The sequence below is a fragment of the Malaclemys terrapin genome, chromosome 7 (assembly GCF_027887155.1).
Source record: "Malaclemys terrapin pileata isolate rMalTer1 chromosome 7, rMalTer1.hap1, whole genome shotgun sequence".
Taxonomy (NCBI): domain Eukaryota; kingdom Metazoa; phylum Chordata; order Testudines; family Emydidae; genus Malaclemys; species Malaclemys terrapin.
This window is the reverse complement of record NC_071511.1, coordinates 79,242,509-79,261,782: the sequence shown is the minus strand read 5'-3', so window position 1 is coordinate 79,261,782 and position 19,274 is coordinate 79,242,509. Positions and strand designations below refer to the sequence as shown.

The 19,274-nt window shown below is 43.3% G+C and overlaps 1 protein-coding gene across 5 annotated transcripts in view; it reads left to right on the top strand.

Moving 5' to 3' along the window:
* The window catches only part of RHOBTB1 (Rho related BTB domain containing 1), a 74,899-nt gene extending 64,792 nt beyond the window's left edge, over positions 1-10,107 (top strand). For all 5 annotated transcript variants that reach the window (XM_054033907.1, XM_054033909.1, XM_054033906.1 and 2 more), the window contains 4 exons: positions 2,227-2,377; positions 4,715-4,803; positions 6,976-7,081; positions 7,637-10,107. In XM_054033907.1, coding sequence (XP_053889882.1) covers positions 2,227-2,377; positions 4,715-4,803; positions 6,976-7,081; positions 7,637-7,806 — 516 coding nt within the window. In that variant the 3' untranslated portion in view covers positions 7,807-10,107. The remainder of the gene's footprint in view (positions 1-2,226; positions 2,378-4,714; positions 4,804-6,975; positions 7,082-7,636) is intronic.
* Positions 10,108-19,274: the final 9,167 nt, after the last annotated feature.

Sequence of the window (19,274 nt, the reverse complement as noted above, 5' to 3'; positions counted from 1 at the left end):
AACTTGCATTTGGACTGACAAGCCAGTAGATCCAATGTGGCAGCTGCTTCATCAAATGACGCACGACAAAGGATCCGATCCAAACCCTATTGAAATTAGTTGAAAGGCTGCTACTGACTTCAGTGAATTTTGGATCCAGCCTCTAGTGGCTGCAGGGACAGACATATTAAGTTTGCTGCTATTGTATGTGTTTCGTTTACTGTAGTAGATTATTTTGTCTATTTTCTTCTTCACCTACAGCAAAACAAGGGAATTTAATTTTGCTTTGCTACTTTAAAAAAAAAAAAAATCATGGACTAATATTTTCCAGGTATTTTCTCAGATCCTAGTGATTTTTTTGTGTGTGTCATTTCGGTTGCCTAACTTAAGACACCCTTAAAGGTACCTGAATTTCAGAAAATGCTCATCACTCACCTTTTGAAAACCAGATCCCTTAAAGTGTTGCAAGTGGAGCTCTTAAAAACTGAGGTGCCCAAAATCACTAGTCATTTTGTGAAAATCATTGCCCTATTCTATAATTTATCTTAGTCCCTTTTATGTGAGGTTTGTATGCCATTACTAACAAAGGTTGAAATAGTAAACACAATCAGGGCCGCCCGGGGGGGGAGGGGGGGCAAGTGGGGCAATTTGCCCCAGGCCTCGGGCCCCGCAAGCCCTGGCCCAGCGGCAGTCCAGGTCTTCAGCAGCATTTCGGCGGTGGGGGGGTCCTTCAGTGCTACCGAAGACGCAGAGCGACTGAAGGGCCCCCGCCGCCAAAATGCTGCTGAAGACCCGGACCGCTGCCGGGTGAGTACAAGCGCCGCAGCTCCCCCGCTTTGCCTCAGGCCCCCTGAATCCTGTGGACGGCCCTGAACACAATTGTCAATGCCTGTTTAAGTGTACTGCTGGGATTTTTTAAAGGAGAGGAAGGGAATTAGGCATCCAACTCCCATTGATTTGATAGGGAATTGGGCACCCAAATCACTTAAACCCCTTAAAAATTCCAGCCTATGTTTATGTTAATTGGGGAGGAGTTGGGCTTTCTTCCTTTTTGACACCTGCTATGGCTACATTCATCAGTATTGCATTAGCCATAGCCTTGCTGTTCTCCGCTTTCATTCATTACTAATTAACTGAAAGTGTTAATAGCAATGGAGATGCAAATGAGAGCTATCGAAAGCAATCCCTGTAGAAAAAGTAGTACTGCTAGCTATTGAAAAATAATTAGCAGTAGAAGATAATTTTCTGAATTGTTTTTAGCTCAATAGTATTTATATTAGGAGCACCAATTAGCTAATACTGACGAGTGGTCCGAAGCCATAAAGGAACAACCTGCTCACAAGGCTTCTGTGTATTTTTCTCCATCCTTTAGGCTAACCAATATTTGAGTTTTTATGGAGTGCCTTGGTGTATGTGACTTTGGATAGGAAAATAGAAAGCTTTAACCAGTGTTGATGATACAAGTATAACCATAAGCCAGGATCACTTCTGATCAGTCAGACTGAAGTACATTAATCCCTGTTTGTAACTATTTTTTGTTCTAATGATTTTTCTATCTGTTAGTTGTCTTACTGCATGTTCTCCAAAATATCCCTGCCCAAAGCATTGGCATTTCTTTTCTTAGTGCCATTATCTGATTGCTATTGAAAAGATTGTGCATCATAGAGAGTTAGGCTTCATTATTCAAGGTGTATATGTTTTCACAATGGACTATGGGGATGCAGCTTTGGGACTTATTTGGCAATAACCCACTGACTGCTCCTGAACACTTGAGTCTATACAAGTAAGAAACAACTCTAATATTCCAGACAGTATTCAAAACAGCAGTGACAGCTACACTGTTTATAAAGAAAAAGTGGTTGCTTTATTGATAGCCATGAAATATTACCATACCATCCATTGAGTTTTACTGGTAACTGCTCTGACATCAAACAGTCCCACTTTTTAAAGGTGTGGCCCAGATGATCTGCTGGTGCAACTTACATTAACTTTGGTGGAGCTGCATACATTTAAACTGGCTGAGGATCTGACTTCATGTACATACATAACTAGAATCTGACAGATTTGTTGAAAGCTCTTGAGCTTTAAATTTAATGTGGAGTCTCTCTAATATTTTACTATATTTCTAAAACATGACAGCAGGGAAAAGGATAGCAAGGTGGGAGAGGAAGCATATGGCCTGTATGCGCTAAGTGCTTGACTACCTATCTTTCACTAGAGAACATTTTTTAAAATACCTTTTTCCAGGTTGTTCTTCCCAACATAAACAAGACTTCTATGCAGGCAGTTCTGGATTATTTGTATACCAAGCAATTATCATCGAGTCAGGAGCTGGACATGCTTGAATTAATTGCACTGGCAAACAGATTTTGCCTCCCACACTTGGTTGCACTGGCAGGTAAGGATTCTGACTCTTTGCAGGTGCAATGCCTTCATGGACTGCTGTATTACTTCTTAGTGATTTTTGAACATATACAATATTTTTTGCCATGAATGCTGAGGGAAAGAAATGTCATTCCTTTATATAAAGCCAAATTGTATTACAATATGGTATTTTCACTTTTAAAAAATGTACTTGTCTTTTTCTTTCCACTCTCTAGGACTTGTGCTAAATTAATGCAGTCCTTTTAAAATGTTCCATACTTCAGAAATAGGAAGTGAAACCTTCTCTTCAGCATTAATATAATGTCTGCAATTCATAATGTCCATTCTATTATTCTTAACTTACAGCAAAACAGTAGGGACACTAAGCTTTCCATTATAATGAACTAGGCTTTCCATGATAAAATCCATTTAGAGAGCATAATAACTGAGCCAATTTAAAATTGATCTGATTCAAACTCTTTGTAGAGTGCTGTCCAGATCTATTTTTACTGCCCAAACTAGAGTCAGTTAGTTATTCTGCTGTAGATATGGGGGCTCTACATGCATAATTTCAAGAAAATCAACTTTTTCATCTTTAAGTTAGACCAAAACGGCAGCATGGGATACTTTAATACTAAATCCACATGCACCAAACTTCTAGATAGTGATTTTTTTTCTGTTTCGTAGCATCATACCAAAAGAGGGTGGAGATTCTGAGAGATGGGAAGACCAAGTTGAACAAATTCTCAAGAAGAATTTTAGTCATTTCCTTGAGTGTCATGTACCCAAGCCCTCAGGTAGCTTTAAGTTGTGCAACAAGACATTCAATTGTTGACAGCATTACGGAACTAACTGAGGCCCTGCTCCTACCAAAATTTTTGTGTGGCCTTATATAGATATCCTTCTCAACATTTGTGGAACAAATGTGCTTTTAATGGTAAGAACATCTTATTCTGTCTCATTTAGTGAAATATTTATTGTGAATTCAAAGGCTACTTTTTGTCCTGTTGCTATGATTGCACACAATGGAGTTGAATCAGGCCAGCTGTGGTTGTCTCTAACATTCTGTCAGAAGGAATGCTTGCTCTGTTGCACCCCCTTCTGGCCAAGTGTGGCTCTGATGAGGCCTGTCTTAGTTCCCTGTTCACTCAGGCTCCTTTTAGAAGTCGACATTGTTGAGATATTTAAACCACTCCCCTTCTGGGGTCTCATTTATTAAGTCCTGCACAAAGTCTTTCAAAACAGAATTCAAACTTACAAAGTCATCAACCCAGTTTCATCAGCACCCAGTCCCACCCCCCGAGGGTCAGTCCTCTCCTTAAAGTTCCTTTCTTTCAATCCAGACCCAAGCTGGGCATACCCCCTCCTCCTAAGGGTCTGTCTTCCTGCTCTCCCAGCACCTCTTGCCTGGAGTTTGGCCTTTTCTACAGGCCTTTCCCCTGCTAATTCAGGGCCAGAAGGAGCCTTCTTACTCCCTGCAGTGTCTGCAGGCATTTGCCAAGAACCACCTGCAGCTGTACCCATACCTTTTTATAAAGCCAAGGTACCTCTCATTAATCCCAGCTGGGCAGCAGGTAATGGTGCACTGGACCCCGATACCTCTCAGAGAAGCCAGTCATCCTGGCACACACTCCATCCTATTATCAGATGTTGATCCTTCTGGGAAAGGGGTAAGTGGGTTCTGCTGACTTACCGAGGCAGGTGGCTTACCTCACCTAGATACAAGAAACCAGGGGTGGCTCTCTGAGGAGAGAGGGTGTATTCTGGAGGCTGAGCATTCCTAAGGGGGGAACCATAGGAGCAGCCACTCCTGAGAAGACTCAAAGTGAACATTGCTGTCATTATTAATTTCTTCATGAATAGAGCCAAACCATAACAGTGGGGGGGGGGGGTGAGGTTTTGATTCTGCGTAGTACCTGGACTCTGTTCTAGAGCAGGTTGGGAACAGCACTTACTCAGAGGTATCCTTTATAGCGAATCCAAAGGTTCTAACTACTAGGGAATCAGGCATGATTATTGCATAAACATAAGCACATGCAAGATCTGTGTGTACAAAAGGACATATTTACACTTAGGGGGCAAATCCTCAGCTAGTGTAAACTGTCCTAGCTCTGTTGACTGGGGATCTACTCCTAGATAGATGAGGGCAACTCCAGAGACCACAATGGAGCTGCATCTGCTTACGCCAGCTCTGACTCTGATCAGAAGTCCGAATAGATCTGCTGCTGGTGCAGTAGTTGCTGTATTTCTCTTTCATGCTAACACACAAATTCTTTGGCTCTTGGTTCCCTAAATGAACTGCATTTATAAATAATGTTACCCTGAAATACGTATTTTTACAGTGTCAGCTATTAGTTTTCTACTTTAACAGAGCAGCATGCTGTGCGGGAGCTGACTAAAGCCTCAGGGAATGGCATTGGCATAGATGGTGAAGTACTCTCCTATTTGGAATTGGCCCAGGTTAGTAGTGACTGATTTTTAACCTTTTTAAAGGCATTCTGCCCAATTGCAGTACTCTGAAAAATGATGGTGTTGAGCATTATATCTGCACAAATAAAGCCTTTCAAACAAAGGACCCCCTGTTTCCACTGAAAAGAATTGAGGGACCACAGTTATCGTGCTGTACTCAGGCTTCTCGGCATCTTAATTTTTAAAACTTAATTGCTGTGATAATAACACTGTATCTTTTAAAATGTTTAATGTCCTTTGAAGAACAGATTTACCTTCTCCACATCGGTTGAGAAATCAGGCTCTATATATTGAGGCTTAGTTTTGTGTCTATCAAATACATATTTCAGTTTTTACTTGTGGGGAAGCCCATGTAAGGTGGCAGAGCCTAGTGTCTCCAGCCTTGTGTCTCATGCCCTGAAATCTCATGAAGTAAAGCTCTCTCGCTTTCTCACACTCAGGCATTCTCAGTGAGTGTCACCATTTTATGCCTATATGCCCCCTAAATCTTTCTCCATTAGGTTGTTATGAATGTAGTACCTGTCCTGCATTGGGAGGGCAGAGTTAGGCTATGTCTACACTGCGCACCTTACAGCGGTGCGGCCGTGCCGCTGCAGTCGCACCATTGTAACATGCGCAGTGTAGCTGCTGTTTGTCAGCAGGAGAAAGCTCTCCCGGTGACAAAATAAAACCACCTCCAATGAGGAGCGGTAGCTTTGTCAGCGGGAGATCATCTCCCACCGATGAAGCACTGTCCACACCAGCGCTTTTCGTTGTCAAAACTTTTGTCATTCAGAGGGATGTTTTTTTCACACCCCTGAGCGACAAAAGTTTTAACGACGAAAGCGCAGTTGTAGACATGGCCTAAGTGGCCATCCTCAAGGGGGACATCTCTGCAACACCGAGCCATTCCTTTGTGACTCTGAGCAAATTGCCCATCATGCTACATTACATTCAAGCACATCACTTCTCTGCCTGAGCTCCAGAGACCCTGAGAGACAGAGTCCAAAGTTGACTCTTTGTTTCTAAATATGTGACTGTGTTTTCCTAAAGGAGTGTTGCAATATGGTTTCTTCAGGGATGCGGTAGTAAAAGATACTTTGCTTGTTATATCAGAAATTGAGTTATAGAGTTTAAGGCCCGAAGGCTGACCTCCTGTATATCACAGGCCACCAACACCACCCAGCCAAAGTTAGAAAAAAGTATTACAGTCCACAAATGATTCTTCAAAACACCCTAATGACTAGGTCGGGTTTCTACCTGTGCTATTAGACCCTTGCTTTCATGACTGGCATGTAGTGCCTACTGGCCACTGCAAGCGTCCTGTCATCTGCTTTCAGCTCTGTCTGGACTCATGAAACTCTTACTAACCCAGTTCTGAATCTCTTCCGAGAAAAGAATGCTAGTTCTGCTAAACTATGGGGGTTGTTGGGTTGGTGGTTGGGTACAGAAGTCATAAATTTAAATCCTGTTATGATTTGATATGCATCCTGTGCCATACAACAATGTGAAGTGTTTATGACCTGTTAAGGTTTTAAACAGGCAATCAGAATGCCAAATAGATGCACATGCTTTACCAATCTGACTCATATTATAGCTCTACTTTCTTATGAGCAGACTGCCTGTTCCAGGCTTTGTACTGTGCTTTCACAACAGTGCCTTAAGTTCTATCATTGAGAACACTTCTCTGGGGAGTTACTTACTACAGGGTAAGATTTGTAGTAACTTGATGGCTGCTGCAAACCTAGGTTTAAGTGCATAGGATCACAGTTAGAGCCCAATCCTATGAGATACTGAGTGCCTCCTGCCAGATGCTAAGGGCTTTAAACTCCCACTGAAGTGAAATAAAGTTCAAGCTGTTCACATCTCTCAGAAGGTGCTCAGCACATTGCAGAAAGTGTTAGAACCCTAACTCAGCTACTCCCACTGACAATCCCATTTTGACCACTGAGTGCGCCAGTGGATTTTTGTGTAAAAGGAACAATAACTCTAAATCCAAATGGTGCAGCTAGAAGCATCCTCTGAGCAGCTGCTCAGTCTCTGCTGAGTATTATGCAATAATCCCCAATGCTGAGAGCATGGCAGGATAGAGTCATTTAGGGATCACGCTTGCCTTAACTTGTAGCTTTTGTGCAAGATGACCAGTAGTATCAGGAAATGTAAACTGACTGTCTTTGCTTGTAGTTTCACAATGCTAATCAGCTGGCAGCGTGGTGCTTGCACTACATCTGCACCAATTACAACAATGTTTGCTCCAAATTCCGTAAAGAAATAAAAGCTAAGTCTCCAGGTAAGACCATCTTCAACTTTCCCCCCATCTTTTCCTGATCTGTTTTCTTTTTTCTTTCTGTCCTTTGAACATGAACAAGTGAATTAGCTCCACTAAACTATGATGGAAACCTAGTATTGTCTCCATCTTGAGTTCTTCTGATCAGATAACCAAAGAGTTAGAATCCTCCTTCTGCCTCATGGACCAGACTTACGTATATAACTCCTATCAACTGCACTAAGAATGGCATGAATGTCTCCCTATGCTTCGCCTCAAAAAATATATTTGGTGTCTGAATGTATTTTACATTCTTCTGTCATAGAACAATAAACAGTGTGCTGTGCTTAAGCTGCTTTCATCTGAGCCTCTGAGCACTTTACAAACATTTAGTTAATCCATAACAGCATTGCACTGAGACAGGTGAGTATCCTTATGTCCATTTTGCTGGTGGTTAAACTGAGGCACAGAAAGGATAGTGAGTTAACCAAGGTAAATAAATGTCTTGCATGTCCTACTTTATTTGTGTCCCAGTTTTAGTATCTAAGTATCTTATTACTTTTTTTGGTTTTAAATCAGATAATCAGGAATATTTTGAGAGACATCGCTGGCCTCCTGTATGGTACTTAAAGGAAGAAGATCACTACCAGCGTGTTAAAAAGGAAAGAGAAAAGGAAGATATTGCACTGAGTAAACATCATTCAAAACGGAAGTGGTGCTTCTGGAATTCCTCTGCTATAGTTGCCTGAGCAAAGCAAATACATGTAAACACTACAATGGTGTAATTATAACACTGCTCTAAAATTAGTCTTATGGTTAGAAATAAGATGTAGTTCAGGTTCCCGGCACTGATTTTATTCCATGTTTTGCATTTATCATTGTTAGGGTCAAAAGCACAAGCTCAGCTATAGTGAGCCTGGAATAGTTCCTTAAACTGATGTGTGCATTTTTCGTTAGTAAGCAAAATAAGCATCTACCATTATTACATCTCTTTTTATACCAAAACAAATCCAGCATTAATGTTTCAAACTCTAAATTGGGAAATATTTTTATACTGTCTTGTGTATTTTGTTTAAATAAAAATTCTGGGTATAACTTTATTTCACACACCACAAAATAACCACATAGCAGCTTTGTAATTAGATTTTAACTATTTTTCTTATGTGAGTACAGCGAAATATAAACTAGCACCCCCTCTTAACAGATAACCTTCTGTCTTAAGTGACCAGCTTAAAAGTACCCTGTGAAAATTATCATCATAGTAATCATCAGCTTCTACTAGGCAACCAGTTTTTGTCCCTACGTTCCATGCACTCATAACATAATTAGATGGTTATTTCTTCTTTCTAAAGTAAAGGATTATAATAAGATCAAATAACTGCAAGTTATAGAGCATTTAATCTTTGTTCAACTGAATAATGGGCAGTATGATTACCTGTTCAACTGCAGGAACATGTATTTCTAATATTTGCCATGTAAGTGCATATAATTATGATTATTTGGGCCATGTGAAATCTAGTGATTCTAAGTATTCAGAGGTTTTAAAGGTCTAGATTGAAGAGGATAATTTTAAAATCATTAGAAGGGCTTATTAATTTAAATCTTTATCCAGGGCAAACTCAGTATGGATCTGAATACAAAAAGCAGATATGCTGGTAGTCTTGGAATTACTGTATTATAGTTGCAGGTTTCAGAGTAACAGCCGTGTTAGTCTGTATCCGCAAAAAGAAGAACAGGAGTACTTGTGGCACCTTAGAGACTAACAAATTTATTAGAGCATAAGCTTTCGTGGACTGTAGCAGGATGCTCTAATAAATTTGTTAGTCTCTAAGGTGCCACAAGTACTCCTGTTCTTCTTTTTGTATTATAGTTGGTTACTCTTTGAGAGCCTAATTCTGCAGTCATTCCTCTTTCAAAACTCCTTTTTGCTTCTACAGGAGTTATGCAAATGAAAGGCTGCACAAACAAGTAGATACATTCCTCTATTGTTGCTGTAGCATCTTGCAAATGAAGAATGATATTTTAAATTAGATTACATTCCTTCTGGAAGCAGATATTCCAAGAAAGCACAAAACTGCAGTCTCAGTGAATAAAAATCTCCGCATTGTTTAAATAGTAGGAGGGGGGAAAAAATCCAGTGTTTTGAAATTTCCTTTGGGTTTATGATTTTCTAATGACTGTCACTCTGAACTTACAGTGTTGCATTAGAAAAATATAAGGCTGGGGTTGCTTTGAAAAGACCAAACTAAAACACTTCTAAAATTATACTATAGAGCATATGCAGGCCTATGAAGTGTCTCAGGCACATTTCTGTAATTGAGGTAGTATTATGTTATCAGTTTTGTTAATGCTGTTTTCTGCAGGCAGCTCAGCATACTAATGTGAAAAGCTTTTTATTTTTATTTTTCCTGTATTCATAGACAAGGCAGTAAGTTCAAACCCCAGTGCTGAGAGTCAGGAAAGGTTTCAGACTGAAAGCCATACACACTTCCAAATACTCAGCTTCAAGTCAGAGCTTGTTCTTGGGAGATGCCGCCCTAGGGTGGTAGAAGCTGCTTAGCATGGGTGCTGAAGAGACTCCTGTAAAGAAAACAGGTGACAGACTCCATCACCTACAAGATTTATCACTGTACAGTGATAAAGAAGGGCTATAGAGAAAGGATGGCTGCAAGTGTATCCGCATTAATTCCTGGCCAGTAGTATTGTAAATTTGGAAGGGATGAAAAAATGAGAGAATAAATATCAAGACTGGGATGGAATTAACATTTGTTCAGTCATAAAATGTTAACAGATCATGTTTAATAAGTATTGCTACTAGGTTTTACATAACCAAAGCTACTGTATGATTGTAATTTTGCCAAACTGTAATGGATAGATAAACGAACCTGGGGGTATATGCAATAATATCCAGTTGTATTAGTTATCAGCTACTATAACCAAGTGGCTGGTTCATTTGGTTAATGCTGTCTATGGCCTTTAATCTTGGTGGTTATTTGTGTTTTTTATTTTGAAAAAAAAAAGTCAATAAAACTGTTTAGTTATAAAATGTCTCCCAGTTCTTTGAATCAGCTTTCTAAATATTGTATAAAGTGCTTCACTTTTTTATGGTGTTTGTCAACATTCAATAGTAGTAAAATATGTTTAACAAAATAGTCTATTGAATTTGTGATCACATGGCATATCAAAACTTACAGTTCAGAATGTCATAGGAGAGCCACTTGCATTTGTATTTATTGATTGGAGAAAAGAATATGGTAGGTGCTTGTCACTTAATATAAAGCTACAAACCAAAACAAACAACAGTGTCACTTTTTCACACTGTTCCTAATACATAATCACCAGGCTGTCACCCGTGCAATGAGAAGCAAACTCTACATGACAGAAAACAGGAAGAGACACCAGGAGTTCTTGTAGGGATTTTGGTTGGTTGGCGTTTTTGTTTTGTTTTGTTTTTATTATGTATACTATGAGCTTGCTAAATTGACTACTTTTCTTTAGCTGGTTTCCACTAGCAGATATTCTTCAACAAGCAAAACCTCTAATTACAAGTTAGTGAACTTGTAGCAACAATTCCTCTTGATAGATCTATGCAGTTAAATTGACAAAGCTAAAAAGTTACATTTTTTTTAGAGAACTTGCAAGATGATGAGTGAAGAGTGCCTTGTTCTTGTTTTGTTTAAAGCTATTAGACAATACCAAGAGCACTGAAAATAATCACTTTCAGCGCTCAATTTTCTTAGTTAAAGTGCTAATTTATGAATACTACATATCATAATTTGATGAATGAAGCAAGATTTTTTTCCCATGAATTTGAAATTAGAATTTAGGTAACATAGTCAGTAAGAGAAGAATAAAGTAGCAACAGAAACAATGCCACTCTGATTATGCTTAAACAGTAGTGTGTGGACAAAACCACTAAAGTATGCTACTTTGTAAATAATCTGGATGTGACTCACCGTAAAACAGAAGGGGGCTTACCTATTCGTGTTGTAAAATATAGAAATAATTTTGAGAAGACTCGTCGTGACTCAGAAATCAGCACTTTGGAACTAGTCCTGCTCCCACTGTGGTCAATATGAGTTTCATTACTGCTTCAATGTGAGCAGTAGGCCCTTTGTGAAGAAGATCTATTACTAAGACATAGGATGAACTAGACTACAGTGCCACAGCTACAACTTTACTTTATTTCCTTTGTTTCTTGCGGACCTAATCCGCCATGTCTATTAAATTTAGAGCCCCATTGACTTTAATGGGCATTGGATCAGGCTCCATGTTAATAAAGGCAGCTGACAGCATATTAAATATGTAGATGTACTATAAAGGTTACATTGGAGGGAGAGTAATCTGAGCTCCCATTCTTATTGTTTGATTTAAGTAGCATGGCTGATCGAAAACTTGATCTTAACGTGGGGGGAGGGACCTGCGGTATAAAAGAGGAGAAAACAGGCACAGCCTTGCTTACCACAGTGTTCAAACAAGTTACCAAAGTGTTACGGTTTTGTGTTTCCTTCTGAATGAGAAACAACACGTCCTAGAGACCATACTGTTTGTAAAATGAGCATTTCTCGTTTGTTGTGTAGTTAGACTGAGAGCGCTTGCAAAATCTTGGCCTGTAAGTCAGCTCTTCCTCCTTCCAGCTCATAGCATTAAGTAGCGATATACCAGCTGAATTATGTCTGCTTTATTGCCTAAACTCTATGATGATGAATACTTCAGGTCCTCTCAGGATGCCTTAGAAACCAGGGGCTCCTGAGGAAGTTGCTGCCTTGCTTTCAGATGAAAGAGCAGGCCTCAGACCTATGCTGTCTGCCCATATTTCAACTTCATAAGTGAATGGTCAACGTTTATTTCCTGCAATGTATATGTCCTGTGTAATGAGATTACATTAACAATGGCTTCATATCACTCATGGCTCTTGCTTGACTTTTTTCATTTACTAAAAATGATTTGGTAATTTTCATTGTTTTAATGGGTCCAGTCCTCATACAGACACAATTCCCATTGAAATTGATCATGCCCAATCGTTTTGGCTTTAAGATGCCAGGAACAGCATTAACACATAACAGATTTCAGTCACTGTGAACAGATTGTAAACAGAAGTTTAGTCTGCGTATGGCATCCAGGATGAGAGACAGGGTTGTACCAGCAATTGTCAGGTTCTGTAGTGATATAATTCACTATATGTGCCTTTGTCTTCAGCTAAGAGCACATAGCTCATGTCACAGATCACTTTGCACTGGAAACCACAATGGTGGAGGCTCTACATATTAATACCTGCACTTCAGTCCACTCACTACTTATTGCTTCCATAATACCTTATGTTCTGGAAGAAATCTGAAAGATTTTGGATCCATGCTACAGGAGGCTAAGAAGAAAATGTGAACATCAGAAGATGCAAGAGATTGTCAATGAACCCAAGGACTGTAAAGCTGTATAGAAAGTCAAACTGACAAATCTCAATCTTTCCCTGAGATGCAGGGAAAGAAGTTACTTTGGTTTGCCATAGAAAACTTGCTATTTCCTTGATATAGTGTAGCATTTCAGTTGCTTTTGTAGAAAGACCATGTGGCCATCATCCTACGTGATACAGGTGAAATTATTTTGAACAATAAAAAGCTCCGGGCACAGGTTCTGAGTGCCCTGCCAGTTGAAATGACAATGCCAGATACACTGTTCAACCAGCTCACCCTCCTGCCATGCAGCAGCTCTGAATACAAATGACAACTCCATACTACTTCAATCTCCCATAGCTCTCTTTAAAGGCCTGGTGGACTAAATGGGCCCTCTAACATGAAAGTTCATAAATTTGGGCTATTTTGAACCAAGATCAGAAAGGCATTCCAGAGCCCCAGGATCCTGATAGCAAATTCCCTGCTGGCTGTCCCTTCTCTGTTCTGTGGAGGGGGATCTAGCCTTATTATTTGTGTATTACCGTTGCACCTAGGAACCCCAGTCATGGACCAGGACCCCATTGCAGTAGGTACTCTATAAACAGAACAAAAAAAGACACTTTTAAAATCTATTTGGAAACTCAGTAGTAAACAGTGCAGGTCCCACAGCACTGTTTTCTTGTCATTGCATAGCCCCACAAACAGCACATTGCACAATAGTCCAACCTTGAAATTACAAAGACATGGATGATGGTAGTAAGTGTGTGGAACAACAATGTAAAGACAATAAACCCAGTTTCTGCTTCCTAAAGTTGTGGAATAGAACTCTCCCCCTCCAGATTGCAGTTGCATGCTTCAGCAATTACACACAGGGGCCAGGATTTAGCACCATTTTATTCTACTGGTCTGACCATCCACTTTGGAGAAATACTGATGTCGTTTTCTCCTCCTCCTCTGCTTTCTGCTGTTCTGAAGTTTCTGAATAAGAAAGTAGCTGATGATGCCCACAAGAGAAGATTTTATTCTTTGGCTGACTTTCTTACCTCTAACTAAACAAAAACCAACAAAAAAATGAATTTTGTATTCCCTTGGGGGATTAATTTTTTGAAGCTGTTATGGCCATTTAGTGCAGATTACATGGTGTTACAGGTATTAGTGTTAAGAATTCTAATTATCTCTGCTGTAGCCCATTGAAGCTGAAAATTCTATTGTCTGTATCTGTGGGTATGTGATAAATTAAATTGTTACATGTGTATTATCAAGCATATAATCTGGACATTCTCATGGATGCTCAACTGTGAATCTCTCCTAGACTATTAAGAACATTTAAATGTTGAGTATGTATTTAAAAGAGTATGTTTCCTTAGATTTCCAATAAGGTCTCCAATTAGACCTATGTCCTTTTTCCTGCAAAGTGTATTAATGATCTCTATACTAACTATATCAGCACTCACACAAACTTTCTTAATTGTAAAGTGAGTAGAATATTAATTTGTAGATAATTAGCAGATCAAATAATTTCTACCACATCACACATTTTATGACCACTATTCAGACAGGTGGTTCTGTAAGGAGAAGGAAGAATTATTCTAATGAATGTTTATTCAGCTCCAATTGATGAGATAAGCCTCAAGCTGCTTGGTTTGGGGTCTTACAAATCTCCCTCCACTTTATTTTGTTTTATTACAACCTGAACATTTTTGCAACTGAAATGGACTCTCTAGTTCTCAAACTCCTCTTATGGGAGTTGCCTTGCCTGATGTCATGGAGGCTTTTTCTTGCCACTAGTGTCTGTGCCTCTTGTGGCATTGCCAAAATTTGAACTAAATCCTGGGGTTGTGTAGAGAGAAGGCTTCTGAAGCATCAGGCAGGGTCAGAAGACAGGGTACTGGACTAGATGAACTGTTGATCTGACCCAATATGACCATTCTGATTTTCTTAAGAAGCTGACAGGGAAACAAAGGAAGACTGCAAGTCTTGGAATTTAAGGGCATGTTGAATCATTTTAGGTTAAGCTGATGGACCGGGCTAATTTGAGATAAATAGAAGGGGACCAGTTAGGAGAAATCATGATGAAATGCCTTCTATGGCATGTAGCCAATCTGCGACTGCTAGCAGCAAACATCTCTAATGGCCAGAGATGGAACACTAGATGGGGAGGGTTCTGAGTTACTAGAGAATTCTTTCCCAGGTGTCTGGTTGGTGGGTCTTGCCCACATGCTCAGGGTCTAACTGATAGCCATATTTGGGGTCAGGAAGAGTGTTCCCCTGGGTCAGATTGGCAGAGACCCTGGGGTTTTTTCACCTTCCTCTGCAGCATAGGGCACTTGCAGGTTTAACCTAGTATAAATGGTGGATTCTCTGTAACTTGACATCTTTAAATCCTGATTTGAGGACTTCAGTAACTCAACCAGAGGTTAGGAGTCTACCGGATTGGTTGGGTGAGGTTCTGTGGCCTGCAATGTGCAGGAGGTCAGATTACAGTATCATGATGGTCCCTTCTGACTTTAGAGCCTGTGAGTCTCTTTTGCAGATCCATCTCCCTTTGCTCAAACTCTTTCTCCTTGCTGTCTCCATGACTTCCTCCCACACAGCTAGAAGTGTTACTGGCTCAGTCCATCCACCCTGAGATTCCTTTTCATCTACAAATAAGTATTGAGGGCCTCTTCTTGCTCCCTGACAATCATCCATGCACCCAAAGTATCAAGTTTTCTGCAGTTTCCTTTATTTCATCTTCATTCTGGTTGGTGAATGGCAGTGAAGTTGGAGCTTTCACAAATGAGTTGGCCGGAATTCATCACTGGCAGACCACTTGGGTCATTGAAGAGCTACAGTTTTCACAGATGCCCGTCCTTTCTCAGGTTACTGTTAATGCAAAATAAATAGGCTTAGTGGCAGGCTGCAAAAATTGATTGCTGTGTTTAATGGACAGTTTATTTGAACTGAGATTTTTCTTCTAGTCATTGCAAGGTTTGCTTTGTTTTCTGGAAATGAATTGGTTAAGAAGAGGAAGGAGAACTGAATAGGAATTAATGCACCTGGGGCAAAAAATAATTGGGCTCTAAATTAGCATTGAGGAATTGATATGCTTTTATTGTGAGTCTAGATTAAAGGCTAAGTAATAGTGTCTGATGGTCAAGAGGGTTCCAGCTGATGCAATATAGTCATTGCTGGCTGAACATTTTTTCTTCAAAGACTGTAGAAACTTTTCATAAAGTATCTGTGTTGTCTGTTAACACAACTGACCCCTATTCTTCCAATAATGAAAGAGCAGTCTTGGAAGGAAAAGGAAAAAAAAAGTAAGTCCGTAACAGGTTTACCATTTGTGAGACCCCAGGGAAAAGTGGGTTTCGGTGGTGGTGAAATTCCCTTCAAACCCTCCCCCCGCCGCCTGTTGTATCTTTGTTTTCTATGGCAACATGAAGAATATGGGGAAATCACACTGATGCAGATTCCAAATAACTGTGTTTATTTACTATGTACAAATATAAAAGCCCTAGTTAGCTATGTACACTGCTGCTCTGGCAGGGTTTTGAATGGCTTCTGCACAGGGTACATCTACCAAGGGATAAAAAACCCACAGTTGGTCTGGGTCAGCTAACTTGGGCTCGCATAGCTCAGGCTCTAGGGCTGAAAAGTTGCTGTGTAGACATTAAGCACCTGTGAGGTTCCGGGGAGGGTGGAGAGTCCCAGAGCTCAGGGTCTGGCCCAAACCCTGCAAGCCTGAGTCAGCGGAGCACTGGGGATTGTGATCAGGCAGGTAGCTGCTCAGTTAGCTTAGAACCATGTTCTACTCAGGGCCTCTAGCAGCCTGGAGGGCTGAACATTAAGAGGCTGGAAATCCAGCAGCTATAACTGTTGCAAAATACGCTCATAACATTTTAACCTGCTTTAAATTAGGTATTTGGGAAATAACTCCAGCTAAGTTATGTGCAGAATGATTTGGGGGGGAGGGATATTCATGACTTCTCTCTGACACTGGCAATTTAGCAAAGTAGGATCTTTGCACTTTCTTCCTAGGAACAGCTGGAACATGTGATAGGGTTACCGTATTTCCTCATTAAAAAAAGAGGACACTCCATGGGGCCCTGGCCCTGCCCCACCTCCGCCCCCTCCCCTGAGCGCCCCGCATTTCCCCTCCTCCCTCCCAGCCGCGAAACAGCTGCCTGAGCGCTACCGGCTTCACGGTTTGCCGGGCAGTCCCCAGACTTCCAGACCCTGCCCCCGGCTGGGCGCTTCCGCAGCACAGCCGGAGCCCGGGAGGGGAAGCGCCCAGCCAGGGGCAGAGTCTGGAGGTCTGGGGGCTGCCCGGCAAACCGTGAAACCAGTAGCGCTCGGGCATCTTGGCTCTTCAGCTACACAGAGCTGAGGTGTCTGGGGGTGGGAGCAATAGCAGCCGCCGCGGGGGCAGGGCCGGCTCTAACTTTTTTGTCGCTCCAGGCAAAAAAGAAGAGTGCCACCCCCCGCGAGCGGCGCACCACCGTACCCCGCCCCCGCGAGCACCGCCGAAATCCCCGCCCCCCCGAACATCACGCTGCCCAAAGCCCCGCCCCCAGAGCGCCATGCCACCCGAAGCCACGCCCCCAGAGCGCCCCGCCCCCGAAGCCCCGCCCCCTCCAAACACAGTGCCGCTCGAAGCCCTCGCCCCTGCTCCGAGCACCGCGCCAGCCCCCGCCGCCCCTCAGGGCACCACACCAACCCCCGCCCCGCCTCCGAGCGCCACGCCACGCCAACCCCCGACCCCCCAGCGCCACGCCAAGCCCATGCCCCCCTCCGAGCGCTGCCCGAAGCTCCGCCCCCTTCCAAGCACCACGCTGCGCCAAGCCCCCGCCCCCCCTCCGAGCATCACGCCCCAGCCCCCTCCAAGCATCAAGCCCCCGCCCCCCTCCGAGCGCCGTGCCGCGCCAGCCCCACCTCCCCACCCTCCCGAGTGCTGCCCGAAGCCCCACCCCCCTCCAAGCGCTGTGCCGCCCGAAGCCCCACCCCCCCAGCACCGTGCTGCGGAAACAAAGAAAAACCCCTCCAGCGCTATCCCAACGAACCAATAAACAAATAAATAAAAACGTGAGCGCCGCCCCACCCCAAGGTGCCGCCCCAAGCACGTGCTTGGTTGGCTGGTGCCTGGAGCCGGCCCTGCGCAGGGGAATCCACCTGCAGCTCACAGCCTGCAGGAGCCGCAAGGTAAGCAGGGGACTGGGGCAGGGATGCCGGCAAAGCTATTTTCCCAAACATGTTCAGCTTTTTGGCAATTCCCCCCGGATGGGGATTTGAGGACCAAAAAGCCAGACATGTCCGGAAAAAAACGGACGTATGGTAACCCTACCTAACTGCCCTCCAGGACTCCACCCCCTACCTAAGCCTCCCTGCTCCTTGTCCCCTGACTGCCCCCTCCTGAGACGTTCCCCCCCCATCCTAACTGCCCCCCTAGGACCTTATCCCCTACCTGTCCCCTGACTGCCCCCTCCTGAGACCCTCCCCCATCCTAACTGGACCCCTAGGACCCTCCCCTTGCCTGTCCCCTGACTGCCCAAACCCTTATCCACACACCCACCCCCAGACACCAGGGACTCCCACGCCCCATCCAACCACTCCCCACCCCCTGACATCCCCCCCCAGAACTCCCAACCCATCTACACCCCTCTGCTCCCTGTCCCCTGACTGCCCCCTCCTGGGACCCCTGCTCCTAACTGCCCTCCAGAACCCCACCCCCTACCTAAGCCTCCCTGTTCCTTGTCCCCTAACTGCCCCCTCCTGAGACCCCCCCCCACCCTAACTGCCCCCCTAGGACTACCTATCTGTACCCTGACTGCCCAACACCTTACACCCCCAACCCCCAGGCAGCCCCCCCCCAAACTCCCGACCCAACCAACCCTCCCCCTGCTCCCTGTCTCTTGACTGCCCCCTCCAGAACCTCCCTGCCCCTTCTCCGACCCCCTGGCCCCTTTACTGTGCCGCTCAGAACAGCGTGTCGAGCTCCACGCACAGCCCGACACATTGCCACACTCCCCCACGGAGCGCATAGCCCGGTTCCCGCCCTCGCAGAGTGCTGCGGAGCAGCGCGCTGGGCAGGGGGAGGAGCTCCAGACTGCCGGAGGCCCGTTGCGAACGGCCAGCCGGCTGCGAATGCAGGGAGGGGGAGGGAGGGAGAGAGAGGAGGGGAGTGATCTCAGCTGCAGGGGAGAGGAGGGGGAAGCGGAGGAGGGGCTCTCTCTGACTGCCAGAGCCCCATGCAAGTGGCACCATCCGGCCAGCTGCCCTGTCAGCCACGTGCACTCTGCATGGGGGGGTGGGGGGAAGTCCGGACATTTACAAATTCCCCCCGGACGCTATTTTTAACTGACATATCCGGGGGAATCCGGACGAATGGTAACCCTACATGTGGTGCATGACTACGTAGGAAGTTTGCATCTTTAACACTACTGTTTAGAGCAGTAAATGCCAACAGTTATTCAGGGTGACACTGGCTGGAAGTGTGTCCTGGTGGATTATAAACTTTGTTTTCATCTACATTTATAGTAGACTATGAACAATTTATTTCATATTCAAAGTAAGTGATGTATGCTCTGTTAGCATACTACTGCCTAAGATGTTAATATTGTAAAAACACATAGCTCTTGTATAGCACTTTAGCTCTCAAAGTGCTTTATACTTGCAGCTAAGTATTATTATCCTCATTTTACAGATGGAAGAGCTGAGACACAAAGAGGCGAAGTGACTTTACCATGGTCTCACCACAGGTCAGTAGATGAACAGCGATTAGAGTTCAGATCTCCTGACCTCTACTCCACAGCTGATCAACACCGACTTTGTACAAAGAGTCAGGAACA